The following is a 17,309-nucleotide window of genomic DNA, read 5'->3' as shown; positions in this document are numbered from 1 at the left end:
TGAGTGTCCCTGCTTGAACAGGGGAGTTGGCCCACATGACCTCCAGAGGTCCCTTCCAACCTCAAACATTCTGTGATTTATTTTGCTATGCTATAAGTAAACCTAGTCTGATAGATAGCAAGCTGATAGCACGTGTGTGAGTTTTCAGGAGCATCTGTTTGCAACAAGTATATCTTGGTTTTTAAATGTTCATTTGCTTTGGCACTCAACAGTGAACAAGTCAGGACTACAGAAGATGTCACAAGAGAGGATGAGCTCAACAGGACAGAGGATTTGTCTTCACATGTTGATAATGACCATTTTGCAACAAAACTTGAAAATGCCTTGGAAGATCAAAATACAGTGTCAAATAACTCCCAGAGGGAAAGTGATTTCCAGACTGAGTCATCCTTCCATTGCACTTTGTCTTCAGAATCTTGTGGGGAAATGGCTGACGAGAACGAGCGAAGTTCTCATTGCTGTACAGCAGGTCTGCGGGAGGCTGGGCTGAATTCACAGGAAACCTCTCTTTCAGAGCAGGAATTGTACAACTCTTTCCATTTCTGGAGGACTCCACTTCCTGAAATAGATATTGACTTCGAGCTTCAGCAGACTTCTGAGATAATACTCGACAGAGAATTTCAGGAACTCACTATGCCAGTGTCTCCAAACATTCCTATGGCAACAAGGAAAGAATTGGAAGAAATGATAGAAAATTTGGAACCTCATATAGACGATCCAGATGTTAAAGGTATAGTAAAGATACTGAAGCATTTTTAGTGTTTGGATTTATGCATATGTCGCTTTAGCAGTTTGGGCTTTAACCTTTCAGTTGTTTTAGAAGTCAGAAGTACTACTTTCTCCTGGTCCTCAAAGAGGTTGTATCTATTTTGATTTAATTGTGAAAATTGATGATGAACTAAAAGGGAACTTGCATTTGTGTAAAGATGTTTAAATGTAGTATGATTCCTTCCATAAATTGAACACCCATACAGTTAGCAGTATAAACTTCTGCCTGTTTTGACAGTATAGTCAAATAGGTGGTTCAGTGGCATAAGCTGTTGATTAGGAAATTAATTTGTAATTGGCATACATGCAAAATAAGAAGGCAGATTAGGATTTATTTTTTTTAATATCGAAGTATGATAAATGGTTTTCATTTTATGCATTATCCATTTTATTTTTAATGAATTAGCCTTCTCCATTTTTCTCCAAGGTGTTTATTATTGTAGTCTCATGTTGTTGACTTAAGTGTGCCAAGTTTGTTGGGTCAAACTGAGAATTGATCCAAACTGAATTGTTGAAGTGAATGCACATCCTTCATTTTAAAAGCTCTTGAAGGGTGGAGAAGAGTTTCATAAGTACGGCCAGCTGGTGGAGCAGCACCTCAGAGATACCTCCTGGGCTAAAATGACTTGGCTATTTCACACATACCTACTGGAGATATATTTATCTTGGTATTCATATGCTGAATAAATTCTAAGGCACATCAAGCTTGAGCATTAGTCAGAAAGTCCAGAGGTACTGCTAAGGAAGAAGCTATGTTATACTGGAGCTGAAGCATCCCTATGGGAAAGCATGCCGCTATACCAGAAAAGTAGGAAGGAAAAAGAAGAGCAAGCTGGGAGTGGGAAAAACACTTCAGAATAAACTGATACTGCTTTCAAGTTCTTTTTGTTGTTAGTAGGTTGATATGCTAATAATTTTTCTTAAATCCATTTTGGGCTGCTTCTATTTAATCTACTGTGAAGTCAGCAGATGAAACTTTGTTGCTTTAAGAGTGCTTTGGGCACTCTCTCTCTAAGGAAAGAGATAAGAAAAAAATTTTGGTCTTCACATACCCCATCTCTGAAGCTCACTGTTAAAACTTGCACTGCTGTTTAGATTTTTTTTATAAAACCTTGTTCTGTCCAGTTACAGAACATCTTACACACTTTTAATGAAGATTTATGTAGGAATGTATTTGTACATCCAGAATTGTTCTGTGTTACAGGATTGTTTCTGTCATGTGTGTGTTCATGTCTTGTTTCAGAGCAGGTTGCGGATTTTTTTGTAGCTCCCTTGACTGGGTGTCGAGGTTTTCTGTGCAGTTGTTGACCAGCACTTATGCATTTCAGCAGAAGAAAACTGTTACTAGGTTGTCAACACCATGGGTTCCCAGTGCCCACAAGTTAGGAAGGATTTGAATTAGGGTTATCTGTGCCATTTATTCTAATTTGGGTTGAGTGGTCTTAATTACTCAGTCGCATTTGTATTCCATTCAGTACCTATGACTTGGTCAAGGCTGTGTAGTGAAGCCCCATGAAACTCTCCTTCTAAACCTTGTACTCTTTTTTCCTCTTGCCTGTACTCTCATTATTCAGTCTTAATACTTCAGAAACTGGAATTTAACAACATACCTGTTTTGATTTGGTAATGTTGCTATTTTAATTTTACACAAAGTGCATTGAGACATAAGGAAATTGAGACCAATACTGATAGACTAGTATTCCTTTTGCATGCTTGTCTCAAACACTAAAGATCACATAGAATTGGTAGGTATCCAGACTTTAGTCTTTGAGTACCTGACGTAATGCCTGTGTTTTGAACCTTACATTCCATAAATTGTGACAAGAGGGAGGTAGACTCCCTTTGGGGGTGGTCCAGAAGATCAGAGGCCTGACTGCCTCTTTGCTCATGGCAATACCAGGAATAATGCTTCCATCCTTACCATCTAAAACTGTTGTTGCAAACTCATCGTATAAATATTCAGTCCAAAGGTTGTCTTAATTTTCATAGGAATTTTATGAAACTTCTTAATTTCACAGATAATTTTGTCTCCAGTATATGTGGCTTACAAGTGTGTGCCAAACAGCCCTGGTCCCAAGCGGTGCTTAGGGTCTTTCCCTTGCAAGACTAGCCATTATGTTTTTATGAGTCTTGTACTGTGAGTGGGCTGGTTCTTGACAGCAAAGACTGAGCAAGCTAGGAATTTTTTTTCTCTTTCTTTCTCTCTTTCTTTTTAAATCCCTGTGACCTTTTACTTGCACGTATTTTCTTCACTGGTTTGCTGTCACCCAAGTCCTGGATTCCTTCTTCCATGCTGTGCTCCTGTCTTTATTGCTGCATTCCCAGCCAAGGGGTGGGAGCAGAAGAGGCTATGTTCTTTGTGGTGGGTAAGCAGAGGCCTGTCATACTGGAGAGCTCCCATAGGTACACATCTTCTGGTTTCTATAGCAAATGGGGCAAGCATCCTAGAGACATCACAAGATGAAGTGGGGATGAGTTAGCAAAAGTGTAGTTTGGGAATGAGACTGTAGTGTATGATGTTAGGTGTGTGTCAATAAGGTTAAGTTGTTCAGACGACCTTAACTCTGGCTGTACCTAGCCTCTCACTGCTTGACTGTGCAACTTCACCATCCTTTACTTAATATGGGGGTTTTTTTGAGAATATTTTCTAAACTTAAAAAAGAAGAAAATTAATACCTGTTGCATTGAATCATGTTGGCCAGGGTCATTGGCACAGGGTTTTTGAAGGTTCTTAAGATCACACTGAATTTTTATTATTTTACTCTGCAGAATAACTGATGATGGTCATAAGGTGATGTCCTTCATGGTACAATCAGCAGAGGTTGATGATTTCCATTTTGCTAGTTGGTTTCAGAGCCAGTCCCTGACAGCTGAGGCAGGTGTGAAGATTTTGTACTGGAGTTCAACCAGCAGTGATTCTTTCTGAGTCAGAGTACAGTTTTTTTACCTTCCTGCCCGCCCCCCCCCCCCCCCCCCCGCTCCCCACCCATGCTTTGCTTGTACCCCTATCCTTTCCATCTGTATGTATTTCCCCTCTTATTTCCTTTTTTGTTTTCATTTCTCTTCCTTTCTGGATTCTGCATACCTCTACTTCACGTGTCTCGCCTCACCCTTCTGTGTTGTGCGAGGTGCTTCTTCCCTCACCTGCTTGTATCGTTATACCAGAAGTATTGAGAACAGAATAACTCAGTTTTTATCTAAGGGGTACCTTGGCATACCACGACAAGGGGAAGGATCACTAGAAAGGAGAGGCCTTGCCAGGTTGTGCAGCCCAGAGTACAGTATGTTCAGTGCATACCCCAATCTTCCAGATATCTTGGCTGCCAAGCACTAGTGGGTTACTGTTTACATACACAGAACGAACTGTGGTGGTTTTGTTTGTTTGTTTGGGGGGGGGGGGGGGTTAGGTTTGTAACTTGACTGTGTTTTCTGTGTTTCTGTAGTGCACCTCCCTATCATCAGACCATTTTGCATTTCAAACTTCAAATCCTTGCTCTAAGGCATGGAGACTCATGAGGTCTCTAGCAAATACAATTTTTTAAGTGACCATCAACTGCCATAGAACATATTTTTTTCCGTAATCTCATTCTCAGAAACAGGTGAACTGCTTTAACTGACTCTCACTCTCAAAAATCTTTACCTTGAGGCTTTCTTTCCAGAACTAGCTTGTTGCCAAAGTGAGAAATCTGAGTAATAGATTGAAAGCTGAGCAGTCAGCAACCAAGATAAAGACAGCCTGTCTTCTCACAGACAAACTCTACTGGCTAGCAGAGCTATGCAAAGTTAAGCAGTGGTATGTAATCGTTGTTAATAGGACCTTTCCAATCCACTGGCCAGGCATCCTGAGGGTCTTAAACTGGGAGGTGGAAACCTGTACGTTCTTCTGAAGTATGCCAGATCTTTTAAGATTATCACAGAGTCTTTATTCACATCACCTTTCTCCGGCTTCCTGAGGCTGCTGCTGTCTTCACTTACTTCAGACGTTGCTTTTCTTTCTCCAGATGTTTTTATTTCTTTATTTTTCTTTCCAGGGACACTTTTTTCAACTTTATTTATCTCCTTATGTTCTGCATAGAAAGTGCTAAATCATGTAATCTCAGCTTTTCTTAATATTATTTGGGGGAAGAGAGAAAGCCTGACTTGCAGGTTACTGGGGCTAACTGTGGCTTATGCCAGTTACAGGCTGCTTTGCCAAATGGAGACCTAATAGGGATAAACCAGCCCAAATGTGGGGTCAATTGATCCCATTCCCTTATAAAAACTATGTTTGTAAGTTACTGCAGGCAGTGCTAGTAGCCTAAAAGTCTAAAATATGTTGTGTGAGGAGGAAGTGGAAAAGAAATTCATCTTATTTTTATGTTTTAATTACTTCCATCTCTGTACCCATTAATGCAGCCCATAGGTTTTACCTCTGAGTAAGAAGAGAGGGTAAGGAAGGCAGATCCTTCAGAAAAAAGAAAGGAGTGTGCCTCTTAGAAATATCAATGTCCTCTAGTGAAACATCAGGAGAAACAGAAAACAACAATAAAGCATATTGAAAGGACAGAAATTCCTGAGGACCAGGAAATTCAATAAGGCCAGGTGAAATGTCATTTTGAATTTAAAGGTTGTGCCAGTTATTTTAGGATGCAGCTACAGTAGCCAAGAGTAAATAATTCCTTGCTGAAAAATATTTCTCACCTGAAGCAAAAGTCAAAGGAAGAAAGGGTTAATTAGCAGGTGGTTTACAATCCAGTGAACATTGACTTTATCTTACCAATGCAATATATGAGTTCTGTGTTATGCACAAAACTGACCTTTACATTACAATATTTACTGCAGGTAGTTGTGAAAGCTAGTTAGCCAGCAGTTATCCTTCCAGTGTTCCTCCCCAAACCTTGCTTCCCAAGAGCTCTGAGGCATTTTTCTGTCACGTGTGGGAGGGGAGCCTTATCCTTTGATTGTACTTATAATGGTCTTCTGGAAAACGTTGCCTGTCCTATGGCTGTAGGAAAGATCTTTGTGGGAGGTGGGAGGAGGAGCAGCAGCCATCTCAGTCAGGAGGGTGTCAGCACAGATCTTGGACTGTGTCAGTGTGTAATGGCATTATGAGGGGAGATGTGCCCTGGCACCTGAGCCTGGGGTGGTGAAGACAGCTCCTTAGGATACTGTCTCAAGTTTCAGTATTTTCAAGGCAGCCACCTAGAGCTGTGCACACATACGCACCTACTCACATATGCACTCTTTTTCTCTTCTTCCTATACTTAGCACTCTGCTATTCTGGAGCCTTCCGAAGTGACTGTGCTTTGCTCTTTTTTTGGCTAGGACCTTAAGATGATTACGGACTTCAGGTCACTCACCTTTCAGTGAATGACAGTATTGGAGTCACCCTTGGTGACAGGACCTATGGAGAAGCACTTGAAGAAGGAAGGCACTTGCCAATCAATGAAATCTTTGGGAGTTTGGCCTCTCCTGTCCTTCATCCCCACGTTTTGGGATTGTAGCATTGACAAGAAGCTGAGGAGATGCATGTTTGTGTCATATCTCCTCTAGGGCAGGCAGAGGAAATTGGGATATGTGTGGTCTCCACCCCGTTAAGCCCCTAAGCGAGGGTGGTCCAGGCGTGCAGGCTGACAGTGGGGCATGGGTGGGGAATATGTCTTGGAAAACTCCCAATTACTGCTGTAGATGCTTTCACTCTTGTTACTAGAAGTAATCTTTGGAGCTCTGTGTGGATTTTTCAGTAAACATGTATTCAGTGTTGAAGCAGTATGTCTTACATAGTTAGGGTAAGCTTTCTTGACTTTTAAGCAAAAATGAGAGGAGTGTATGTTTTTCATGAAGTTGTTCTTCATGAAAGAAGTCTTCATGAAAATGTCTTCTTGGTGTGCAGCAGAATATAGTTCTTTTTAATTTTCTTGTTTGATTTCTCTAAATGAGAATGAACTGGAAATCAGACAGGCATTTCTTGCCCTAACAAGTGCTCTGAAATGACCACCTATTTTTGCGTGATTTTGGGGTGATTTATTTAACTTTTAAGTTTTGGAGGAATTTACTAACCTTGATCTTGTTTATTCTCATGGGCCTTTAAAGTACAGAAGGTTATTGTCAGTGAAGTAACACTTGAAGAGTGAAGTCATAGCAAGCTTTTTACAATTTTACAATTACCAATTTTAATATATTTATATATAAATTATATATATTCCAACTATATTTTCTAACATAATGTGTCTTATAGTGGAAGTATTAGTATGATGTTGGTTTTGTTTTTAAGTTTCTAACTTGCTGTGGTTTTTCCTGTTGAGGTGACTTACAGTAATACAGCAAGAATATCTTTTGGTTATTCTGTCAGAAATTTGATGCAGTTACGGAGCTAGCATTGCATACTGTAAAGAATTATCTTTACTCCTGCTCATCAGACTCCACCTAGAAACCAGTGAACCCATAGTGTGTTTTCCAATTTTTGCTAGCTAAGATTGTGCTGTTACAATTTTGCTTCTTGTAACAGATGTATTGCATATCTGTTTCTTCTATCTACAAATGAGTCCAACTTTCTTTGTTTAATTTTCGTTAATAACCCTATCAAAAAAAGCTAGAGGGAGAAATTTAGATTCTGTAACTTAGTATGGCAAAGTGGGATTAAAAACAAGCATATGGTTTGTCATTTAATTTCGTAATGAGCATTTAAGAAACCTTGGAAGGTATAAGTCTATGAGGAACAGAGCTTCTGGATGGCTGGGTGAATTTAATGGGTCAGGAGATTATTCCTCCTTACCTTCTTGGAAAGAAGGGGGAAGAAGAGAGGCAGGGTAGATCAGTCTGCACTGAACTCTGTGTTGCTTGCAGCTAAGATTGCCTCTGATACCTGATCTGCTTAGGTCAGGCTTTATCCAAGGAACATTGCTCAACAAAGCTTTTTTTTAATTAGCAGTAAGCAGAGGGATGGAAAGCAGAGCAGTCTCAGAACTGCTGGATCTTTTTCAAAAGAGTGGATAGCAGAGTGTGAAGTGCTAGGGCTTTCTTTTGATGAATAAGAGGACATCAAACAATGCAATCTTCATTATTTGTTTGGAGGGTGCAAGGAGGCTGAAGTATCCTGTCCAGAAGAGAGTTAGTTACTGGGGTCTAGCATCTTCTTAGATAGATCTTGCTTTAGAGTTGCTATAAAAACATAAGAATTTAATGACTGTATATAGAGGGACACAGCCTCTCAGAAATTAAATCCTTTCTGTATGAATAAACCCGTTCTCAACCTTTATTTGAATTACTTTTCCCTTCTCTCTCTTATTCCCACCTCCCACAAAAGACCCAGTCAGTAAGTTAGTATTCATGTGCTGTTCTGCCCCAATGACTCTTTGCACCATTAGTATGTGCCGAGATTCTTAAAGAACTGATCCTGCCATAACAGCAGTCTCTTACTCCTGGGGTTTGTTCGTGGTTGTGTTTTTTGGTTTGTTTGGGTTTTTTTTTTGCTTTAAAGATAAATTTCAGTGAATGTAGTGTGGTTGAGCACCCTAGGAAAAGTGGCGTGTTAACCTGCCTTGCATTTTACGCTAATTGTCCCCAGTTTGGGATTTACTAACAGTCAATAATCTTAAATTTGTACCTCCCCCATAGTAGTTCTGCCATCTTTCAGTTAATTAGTCACTATCTAAAAGTTGATCTGTGGACTTGCCAAAAGTTTATTGCAGTTCAGTCTCATGTATTTCTCTTTCATACACTGCAGCACAAGTGGAGGTGTTGTCTGCTGCACTCAGAGCATCCAGTTTGGATCCTCAAGAAGAGACAATGGCCAGTGTCAGCAAGGGAACAGAATCACAGACGGAACTAACCATCAATGACCAACAAAACTTTAAACCTATACTGAGTGATATTGTGCCTTTAATTGGTGACACTGTTGAGGTAAGAAATGAGTTTTATACTCTATATTTTTTTTTTCCCATTAGGATTTCCAGGACTCCAGTAATAGAGCTGTATTTTGCATTTGTTTGGTAATTGCAGCCAAATGGTTCCTACTTTTGGCTAGTGTGGCGTTTGGTTTTGTTGGCTGGTATTGAAGTGCTAGCTACTAAAATCAAATGAGTTGTGTTGGGTGCCTTTGTTTTTGCCAGTTCTGTGCTTGTCCATGTAAATTCTTGAAATTGTTTCCATTAAAATCTCTGTTGTGACTATCACGTTTTAAGATGTTTTAATGCTACTGCAGTTGATTACTGTGAAATTGCCTCCCTTAAAACAGAGCCCTGCTAATTGAATCCCCTTCCACACCCCCACCACCTGGAGAAAAAGAGGTACTTTCTTCCCTGTGCTCCCTGTCGAAGTGTTTTATAGTAGTTTACTGTCCTGCATAAGAGAAGTTCAGGACCTGCAATCTAGGATGTTGTGTGGACTGCTGAAAGAGAAAGTGGATTCTGGCAATCAGTAGCATTTTGAAGTTTTTTTTTTTTTTGTGCTTACTTCTTCAGCACCCCACCACTGCCCCCTGCCTGCCTGAAGTCTGTGGCATTTGATGCTGTTTGCTGTTCTGTACTATATATTAGGCTAGGCCAATCCCACTATGTTCACTGTGTACAGTGCCACAAGCTCTGGTGGTATTAAAAGCTATAGCTATGTGGAAAGCAATGGTTCCAAAATACACTCCATAAAACTACAGCCAGTGATTTGTTGAATCATATTGCCTAAATGGTATTTTCAGATGAAATTTTGATAAATGTCTTTGAAAGTCTAGCAGTTGACATTTTCAACCTTCTTCAATTAAAGCAGTGTTTTTACATGACAATTAACTTTTCACCTAAGCTGTTGGACTACCATGTAGCCCAAAACCATATGGGGAATAGAGGAATGTGACTTCTACTTGGATACTGCTGTTTATACACAATCATAACTTAACACTACAAATGTGGTTGGTTGGTTGGTTTGTTTCAAAAAAACAATGGGCCCCCACTTCCTGATGTCAGGCTCGATATTTTTCTTTATCATAGGATCTGTTGTAGTCATTTCCTTCTATTGCTAACTTCTAAAATGACAGTGTAAATGTATCCTCTGTCCTTCTAATTTTTCGGGGTAATGAGGGTGGTATTTGTTTGGCAGGACCTGTCCTGCATTTTATTTCTTTACAGAGTATGATGCTGGCAGAAAGTTTAAGAACCGGTCACATTTTTGGTATATGTTGGTTTTGCATGTTTCAGTTTTAGTCTTTAAAAGGATGCTCTTAATCTGTGTCGTGGTTTAACCCCAGCCAGCAACTAAGCACCACGCAGCCACTCACTCACTCCCCCCCCACCCAGTGGGATGGGGGAGAAAATCGGGGAAAAAGAAGCAAAACCCACGGGTTGAGATAAGAACGGTTTAACAGAACAGAAGAAACTAATAATGATAACACTAATAAAATGACAACAGCAATAATGAAAGGATTGGAATGTACAAATGATGCGCAGTGCAATTGCTCACCACCCGCCGACCAGCACCCCGCTAGTCCCCGAGCGGCGATTCCCCGCCCCCACTTCCCAGTTCCTATACTAGATGTGACATCACACGGTATGGAATACCCTGTTGGCCAGTTTGGGTCAGGTGCCCTGGCTGTGTCCTGTGCCAACTTCTTGTGCCCCTCCAGCTTTCTCACTGGCTGGGCATGAGAAGCTGAAAAATCCTTGACATTAGTCTAAACACTACTAGCAGCAACTGAAAACATCAGTGTTATCAACATTCTTGTCATACTGAACTCAAAACATAGCACTGTACCAGCTACTAGGAAGACAGTTAACTCTATCCCAACTGAAACTAGGACAGTCTGTCAGTTCTTTGTTTGTTATTGGCATGGAATCAAGTCCTCATTTTGCAAGTGAAATGATATTATAGAGGTGACCTAGAATTTGGGAATCAAGCTGTCATCTGTTGAGCAAGTGAACTGTTCACTTGTGCCCCTAGCAGTGAAGAGAGCTCTGATTTTCACAGGTGGGGTTTTTTGTGATGTTTTCTTTGTGGTGGTGGTGGGTTTTGTCTCAGCATAGCAATGTCTCAATAGGGTACTGGACACTTCAGAAAAATCAAGCTACAGCATTTTATATTTGAAATCAGCCTTCACAGTTCTGCACATGTATCGCAAAGCAAAATCACACTTTGCTTGTCCTTCTGCAGCTGTATTGGCTCCTGAAGGAGTTCATGCTACATGTTAAAGAGAGATTCTCTATTCAAATGAAAGTAAACGTTGTAATAGGTGAACAGATAAGATTTTGGGACATAGATGAAGTTTGTCTGTTGAGGTTGAGGACAGCTGTGTTATTTTTCCTCAAGAGCCACCATTTTTATTTTCCTTAGGTTGTATGTTCTCTGTAAGGTTTAATAAATGAATGTAGGCCTCAAGAAATCCCCCAAGTTGTATTCGCAGTGGATGGGTGTGGGAGTCCTTTTTTGGTTGGAGGTAGAGGGAGAAGGGAAGGAAAAGAAAGTGGACTAAAATCAGCCCACTCCTGTCTGACACAAGTAACTCTCTTTAAGAAGAGAGTGGATGCCAGGACACTGGACCCCTGAGACTGGCCCATTCTCTCTTTATTTGGGCCAGCTGCCCTGTCACGAAATGCCAGCACCACTTGTCCTGGTGCTGTGGGCTTTGTGTGCAACCTGTGGCACAGAGCAGGGGTTTATGGAGCTCAACCACAGAGCTCCTGTTACACCACAGCTAAAGGAAACCTCACGTGAGAGATTTGTAAGGCCATGACAAAGACTTTGCATCTCAGAGGTGGCGGTTTACCAGTTTGGTATGCAAGAAGCTTTCAGGCTAAACCCAGCTGAAATTTTATGTCCTGGCTCTCTGCAATGCTCAGTTCAGTGTGTGCATGTTGCATGGAAAAAGTACAGATGGAACTTCATCTGCAGGAATAGAGATACTGCATTGACTTAAATACCAGCTGATGCTGTGGTTCTATACTGAAGCTCTTCCTTTCTGGAATGCATATTTGAGTTTAAAAGTGGCTGGGTAAAAATGTTCCCATCTGGGACACCCATCAGTATATTTAGTTGTTCAACTTAGTTCCATCAATGAAGTTTTGTTAGTGTGTTGGTTTTTGGGGTGTGTTTTCTTGGTTTTTTCTTTTTTTAAACTAAGCCTTTTAGAGCTGGGGTAGCAGAGATTGTGAGATGGAGTCTTTTCATTTTTATTGCAGCAGAATGCATGACTAGCGTTCAGTCCCTTGTACTTGGGCGACTCATGGAAGGCACTGTGGCTAGGCTGTGCTGGCTGCCTCATAATTTCTTGATTTGAAAGAGGTCAAAGCCAGTGACTTTCTGGTCATACTGAAAATTATCTCTCTTTCTGAAAAAAAGGCTAAAAGAGTGAAGAATTGACTGGCAAACTAAAATCCTGCAGAGGTGGTTTTCAGAGCCTCTGGAGGTTTTATAGTTGGAGTTGTATGCTGCTGGACACAGTTATGGAGTCACTTGCAGATCTGTTCTTTCCTTGGTTCTTTGATGCCTTCTTGTTGCTGCTTGATAAGCCTGACAGGTGACTTGGGCTGCTGTGCCAGCGATATGCAATTGCCTCATAGCTGTGCCTGTTCTTTGTCACCTGTAATTATACCTTAGGGTCTAAAATTACAACTCAGTGCTTAAATGAAAGCAGGTCATGGAAGACAAAAAAGCAACTGTCTGAAGTCAAACCAAGGAAGACAGATGGTATCCTAGAGGCTTTTTTGAAGACGTTTATAGTTTGCTGGAAAATTCTCATTGTCAAACTGATCTGAACAGCTGGTAGAGTAGGCATGTTCTCAACGCTTGTGTTGACCCCGAGAGCTCACCCTGCAGCATCTGTGAATAGATACCTTGGCTCATATCTAGCAAAAATGCCTTTGTCCTATGCTGCTGCACAGCAGCCTGATCTACTTTTCAAATATTCATCATGTACTTCTTGAAATTCGTGGTTGATTATGCAAAGTCCATTGTATTTGGGGAACTCCACTGGTATAGAAAGTGACAGTGCATCCCCTCAGCAGCCCAGTTTATCATAGTGTATCAAACCTCTGCTGCTCGGTAGAGTTCTGCAACAGTCTCAGTCCTTATCTTCAAGGCCCAGATATGTAGCCAGGACACCTGAATGATTGATAAAAATTGTTATTATAGAACTGCTGAGAGGAGTGAAGACTAGTGTCAGCAGCTATGGTCCACTAGGACTCTGTATTATAAGATTAAGCTCATCTGCAGAGAAGGTTATAGAACAATCACCTCTAGGAGAGGAGCAACAGCATAGGACTAATTAGTTTTCTACTCTTAAGTGTAAGGGTGGCTTTGTTTTGACCTTTCTCTAGCACAAATCCAAAGCAACAAATATAACAAAATTGGCTACAGATGTTTTTTTGTTTTCTCTTTAGGGGAGAAGCAATGTGACCTATATGTTAGTTATGTTTTCCTTAATGCAGTCTCAAAGGTATTCCTCTCCTGTGATTTTCATTCCATAAGAACCAAAATAGAGCAGAAAAAGAGGAGCCTGTGTTTGAAATTGAAAGCAGAAAGATTTATCTTACAGACCTTTTGATTTCAGGCTGTAGAAAAATTGTATTTGATGTTAAAACGTGTATTCCTTTAATATAAGAAAAAGACCCTAAGGTTAGGACAGCACTTCTTGATGTTGACATTCGTTTTGTGTTTAATCCTTGAGTGTATTTTGTGTGACTTTTATTCTCTTTTTTTTCATAGAATATGGATTCTACACTTCACTATATTCATAATGATTCAGATTTGAGCACCAACAGTAGTTTCAGCCCTGAAGAAGAAAGAAAATCCAAAGTACAGGTAAATGACAATGACTTCTGTTTTTCCTACCTATGTATCAGATAAGTGGAATTTTTTTAGGTATATGGGGATTTCTTTTATGCATTTCATTCAGTCATTTCTGATGTAATGTAGTTTCTATGAAATATGGCAAATCTCTTAAATAAGTAGTTTTAAAATATTCTGTGTTTCCATAGAGAATGGCTTAATTCAGCAGTTGCTTCTGTTTTAATTATGTATAAGAGATAACAGTATTTTTTGACATGAGGTAATGGTTGTTGTAGACTTCCAGGCTCTGGTTTCATTTGGTTTAATTTTCTGTGGAAACTGTCCTGTAATGGAGATTAGGTTATTGAGGAAACAGGATTTTTTGTTAAATGTTTTGAGTGGAACTACCCCCACCCCATGACAGCTTTTTGCAGAAAAGTTGTGGAAGTGGTTCATTATCTTGAACTGTCTCTTTGTTATTTTTTCCCAAAAGGAATCGAGTGTTTGTTGTTACGTATTTCAGTATTAAGCATGCCACCCTGCACCAGTGTGAGTTCTTGAGTTGGGAACCTCAGTCCCTCTTGTTGCTTATGTGAGTCGAGCTATTCGGCAGCTGTGTTAGGGAAATGCTCTTGTGCACCCCCTTGGGTAGAGTCAGTGCCTGAGATAAACCAACAACAGCTGAAGCAAAGACAGTGTTGAAGTCAACACAAAGAGGTTTTCACAAAATTTTAGTTCAGATGCTTTGATTTCTCAGTGGAAGGAAAGATTGGTCTTCACCAGAGATCTCTTTGTCTCTGGAGAAGCCTTTTCCTTCCTGCTGACTACTCGGGGAGTTTGGAAGCCATATTGAACACACTATACTCTGTCCCCTCCTTTTCCCTCCCTCCCCAAGGCGTTTTAATTTAGTTTTCTTCTCCCGACCTCCCCAAGATTTTGAGAGGAATAGGAAAATTATTTTGGAGCAAACCTTGTAATTTGCTGTCCTGCCGATTTTTATGGATGAGTTAAAATGGCCAATTTGCACAGCCTGCGAGCCTGAGTGTTTGTAGAAAAGTAGAATGTAGTCTCTTAATTTCCTGGTCTGCCTAAGTAGACAGTGATCCACCCACTCATCTGTTACCTTGGTCTGTATATTTTTAAATAGCCACCACTCACATCATCGTTTCTTTGCAACTTTTTGGTGGAACTTATGAAATACACCACCTTTGCATTCTTATTAAGAGATTGTAATCAAATAATACTCTATAGTTGTGGGGGAAAAAAATGTTCTTTGACAGTGTGCCCTGGAATTTTAGTAAGCCTTATGAAGATTTATTGAAAATAGTGTAAACACTCTACCCTTTTCTTGCTGTAGGATGTTGTACCTCAAGCCTTGCTGGATCAGTATTTATCTATGACTGATCCATCTCGTGCACAAACAGTTGATACTGAGATTGCCAAACACTGTGCCTACAGCCTGCCAGGTGTGGCACTTACATTAGGCAGACAGAATTGGCACTGTTTGAAAGACACCTATGAGACACTGGCATCTGACATGCAGGTAAGCTCAAGAAGCTCTGACAGTGAATGATCTGAACTTTTTGTGACGTGACAGTGAATAATGTGAACTTCTATGATGATTTCTCTTGTTGGGTGTTGGGTTGCTCTGCTTTTTACGTGGAGCTTTCCATTGCTGATATTAGTTATTTGTATAATGAATGAAAGTGTAACAGTTGTCTCAGAGGAAGCTGGGGGTGTGTGCTGCTCAGGTAGTAAGGAAATGGGGCAGTTTGAGTGGGAGGTGGATCTCCAAGTGGGAAGGTGAGGAGAGGTCTCCTGATTTCCTCTGCTTGCTTCAGATCTTATGGCAGTGCTTGGGATTCTCATAGGTATGAGAATTTGGGCTGTGCTGCTGTGTGTGAGCAGACATGTGCCCCTGCAGGCATGTCTGGAGCTCAGTGAGTCAGCCTCACACCAGGCGTTTGGTGGCCTTTTGGTGCTGCATCCAGTTACTCATAAGGGAATAACATCACTATCACCATGCAGCACTGCTGTCTTAAAAACAAATACTGGAAATAGCAGCATTTTCCTTCTTGTCAGGTGGTAAGGAGGTGGCTTTGTGGATTTTGCTGTTGGTTTACAGTTGTTCCCTAGTCTTTCCTTTTTTGGAGATGCTCTTTTTAAACATTCTCAGACTATTTCACCTCTCTTGAACTTGCTGCTTGCTATGTCAAAGCAGCAGTTCTCAGTGATATGTAGTGAGTAATTTTATACATGGCTATTGCTCATATTTTCCGAACTCTTTTCCAGTCATCAAAAACAACCAGCTAATAAATTTAAAACAAGTAAAAACAAATTACCCTGTATTCAAAACTGTCCAGAGTTCATTGCCAGTCTAATCTGCATTAAGATTGAATCGCCAGACCAGGGCAAAAGAACAGTACTCATGGTAATTGGAAAGTGCTGGCTAAAGAATAGATGCTATTTTATTTTTAAAAATACTTACTTGAAATAGTTACTCCATTAAAACAGTGCCCCCTCAATTTGGGGTGAGTAAAAGCTCTACTGGTACTTGGACTGCTGGGCACTCAGTGTGGGTGAAACTTTAGCTATTATGGAAGCTAAAATACGCCAGCTGAAATACTGTGGGATATATGTATCTTATTCTGTTTTACAAATTAAATGAGTGAAAGAGTAGTAATATGGAACTAATTTACCCCAAAGAATTTAAAGCAGAGAGTAATGTGTGGAAAAGTACTGATGTCAGGAATACTATTTTCCTTCCTGACACCTGGAAAATTAAAATATTTTCGTTACTTCTATTTGCCTAGTTCCTTGATACTTAGATGGAAGAAATGATACCTTATCACTTGTCCTCTCTTTCCTTCTCTCTCTCTCTCTCTCTCTCTCTGTCTCTCATTTCCAATTTCATTTTCAATTGTTACATGAGATACTGTTGAATGTATTTGTAAGTACTGTAGCTGACTGGGAGTCCAGCTTGGATACTGACCCTCAGGTTAAAATAGAGCACTTCAGATGATACATCAGTAAAATTTGTTTGTTTATTTATTTTACAGTGGAAGGTTCGGCGGACACTAGCATTTTCTATACATGAACTTGCAGTTATCCTTGGAGACCAGCTTACAGCTGGAGATTTAGTTCCTGTCTTCAATGGCTTTTTAAAAGATCTAGATGAAGTCAGGATAGGTGTGCTTAAACACTTGCATGACTTTCTGAAGGTATGTCTTTTCAATTCTGGTCAAGTGCAATTATGTGTTTTGCTTCATTTCTTTGTATGCACTTCCTTTTTAACATAACATTGGCATAAGTCTTTGTGGGTATCCATCCAGATGTCTGTTGAATACTAGAGTATATTTTGCAGGAGATCTGTGTTGCTGATACTGTCTTTTCTCTGAACAGCCTGGTTTGTGCATGTTTATTCGATATGTAGGTGCCAGTGGATGGTATTAAGTTTTTTGATGGCTCTAACCTCTCTACGCAGCTTACTTGTCAAATTTCTTTAGGAGTTTTTCTGTAACTGCCTCATTTTTGGAGCTGAAAGATACAAATCATGAAACCTTTAAAATCAATACTATCTTTACTGCTGACCCCTTTTGTTTTCTAGAGTAAAAGTAGAGACTAGATCAGATCTTGCTTTCAGCATTGCCCCACGTAATTTTACAGACTTAAGCATGATAGGTTTAGCCCAGGAAAGCAACACCATTGCTAAGGGTTTTTTTGGTTTTGTAGGGTTTTTTTGTTGTTGTTGTTGTTGGGTGTTTTTGTTTTTGTTTTTAAATAAAAGCAAGTGTTTCATTAGTTGTATGTTAAAG

At 40.1% G+C, this 17,309-nt stretch overlaps 1 protein-coding gene and 1 long non-coding RNA gene across 15 annotated transcripts in view; one reads left to right on the top strand and one right to left on the bottom strand.

The window, feature by feature from the left end:
* The window catches only part of PPP4R1 (protein phosphatase 4 regulatory subunit 1), an 84,351-nt gene that overhangs the window by 60,859 nt on the left and 6,183 nt on the right, over positions 1-17,309 (top strand). For all 14 annotated transcript variants that reach the window (XM_041122893.1, XM_030011739.2, XM_030011735.2 and 11 more), the window contains 5 exons: positions 213-730; positions 8,474-8,649; positions 13,432-13,527; positions 14,852-15,037; positions 16,554-16,715. In XM_041122893.1, coding sequence (XP_040978827.1) covers positions 213-730; positions 8,474-8,649; positions 13,432-13,527; positions 14,852-15,037; positions 16,554-16,715 — 1,138 coding nt within the window. The remainder of the gene's footprint in view (positions 1-212; positions 731-8,473; positions 8,650-13,431; positions 13,528-14,851; positions 15,038-16,553; positions 16,716-17,309) is intronic.
* On the bottom strand, positions 2,509-3,694 carry LOC121233229. Its single transcript, XR_005932159.1, has 2 exons — positions 3,445-3,694; positions 2,509-3,212 (listed from the first exon to the last, which is right to left on the bottom strand). It is a non-coding gene; the product is annotated as an uncharacterized LOC121233229 (long non-coding RNA).

The sequence above is a fragment of the Aquila chrysaetos genome, chromosome 4, assembly GCF_900496995.4.
Source record: "Aquila chrysaetos chrysaetos chromosome 4, bAquChr1.4, whole genome shotgun sequence".
Lineage (NCBI taxonomy): Eukaryota > Metazoa > Chordata > Aves > Accipitriformes > Accipitridae > Aquila > Aquila chrysaetos.
Note: the sequence above shows the minus strand (reverse complement) of the source record. Positions and strands in the feature narration are given on the sequence as shown.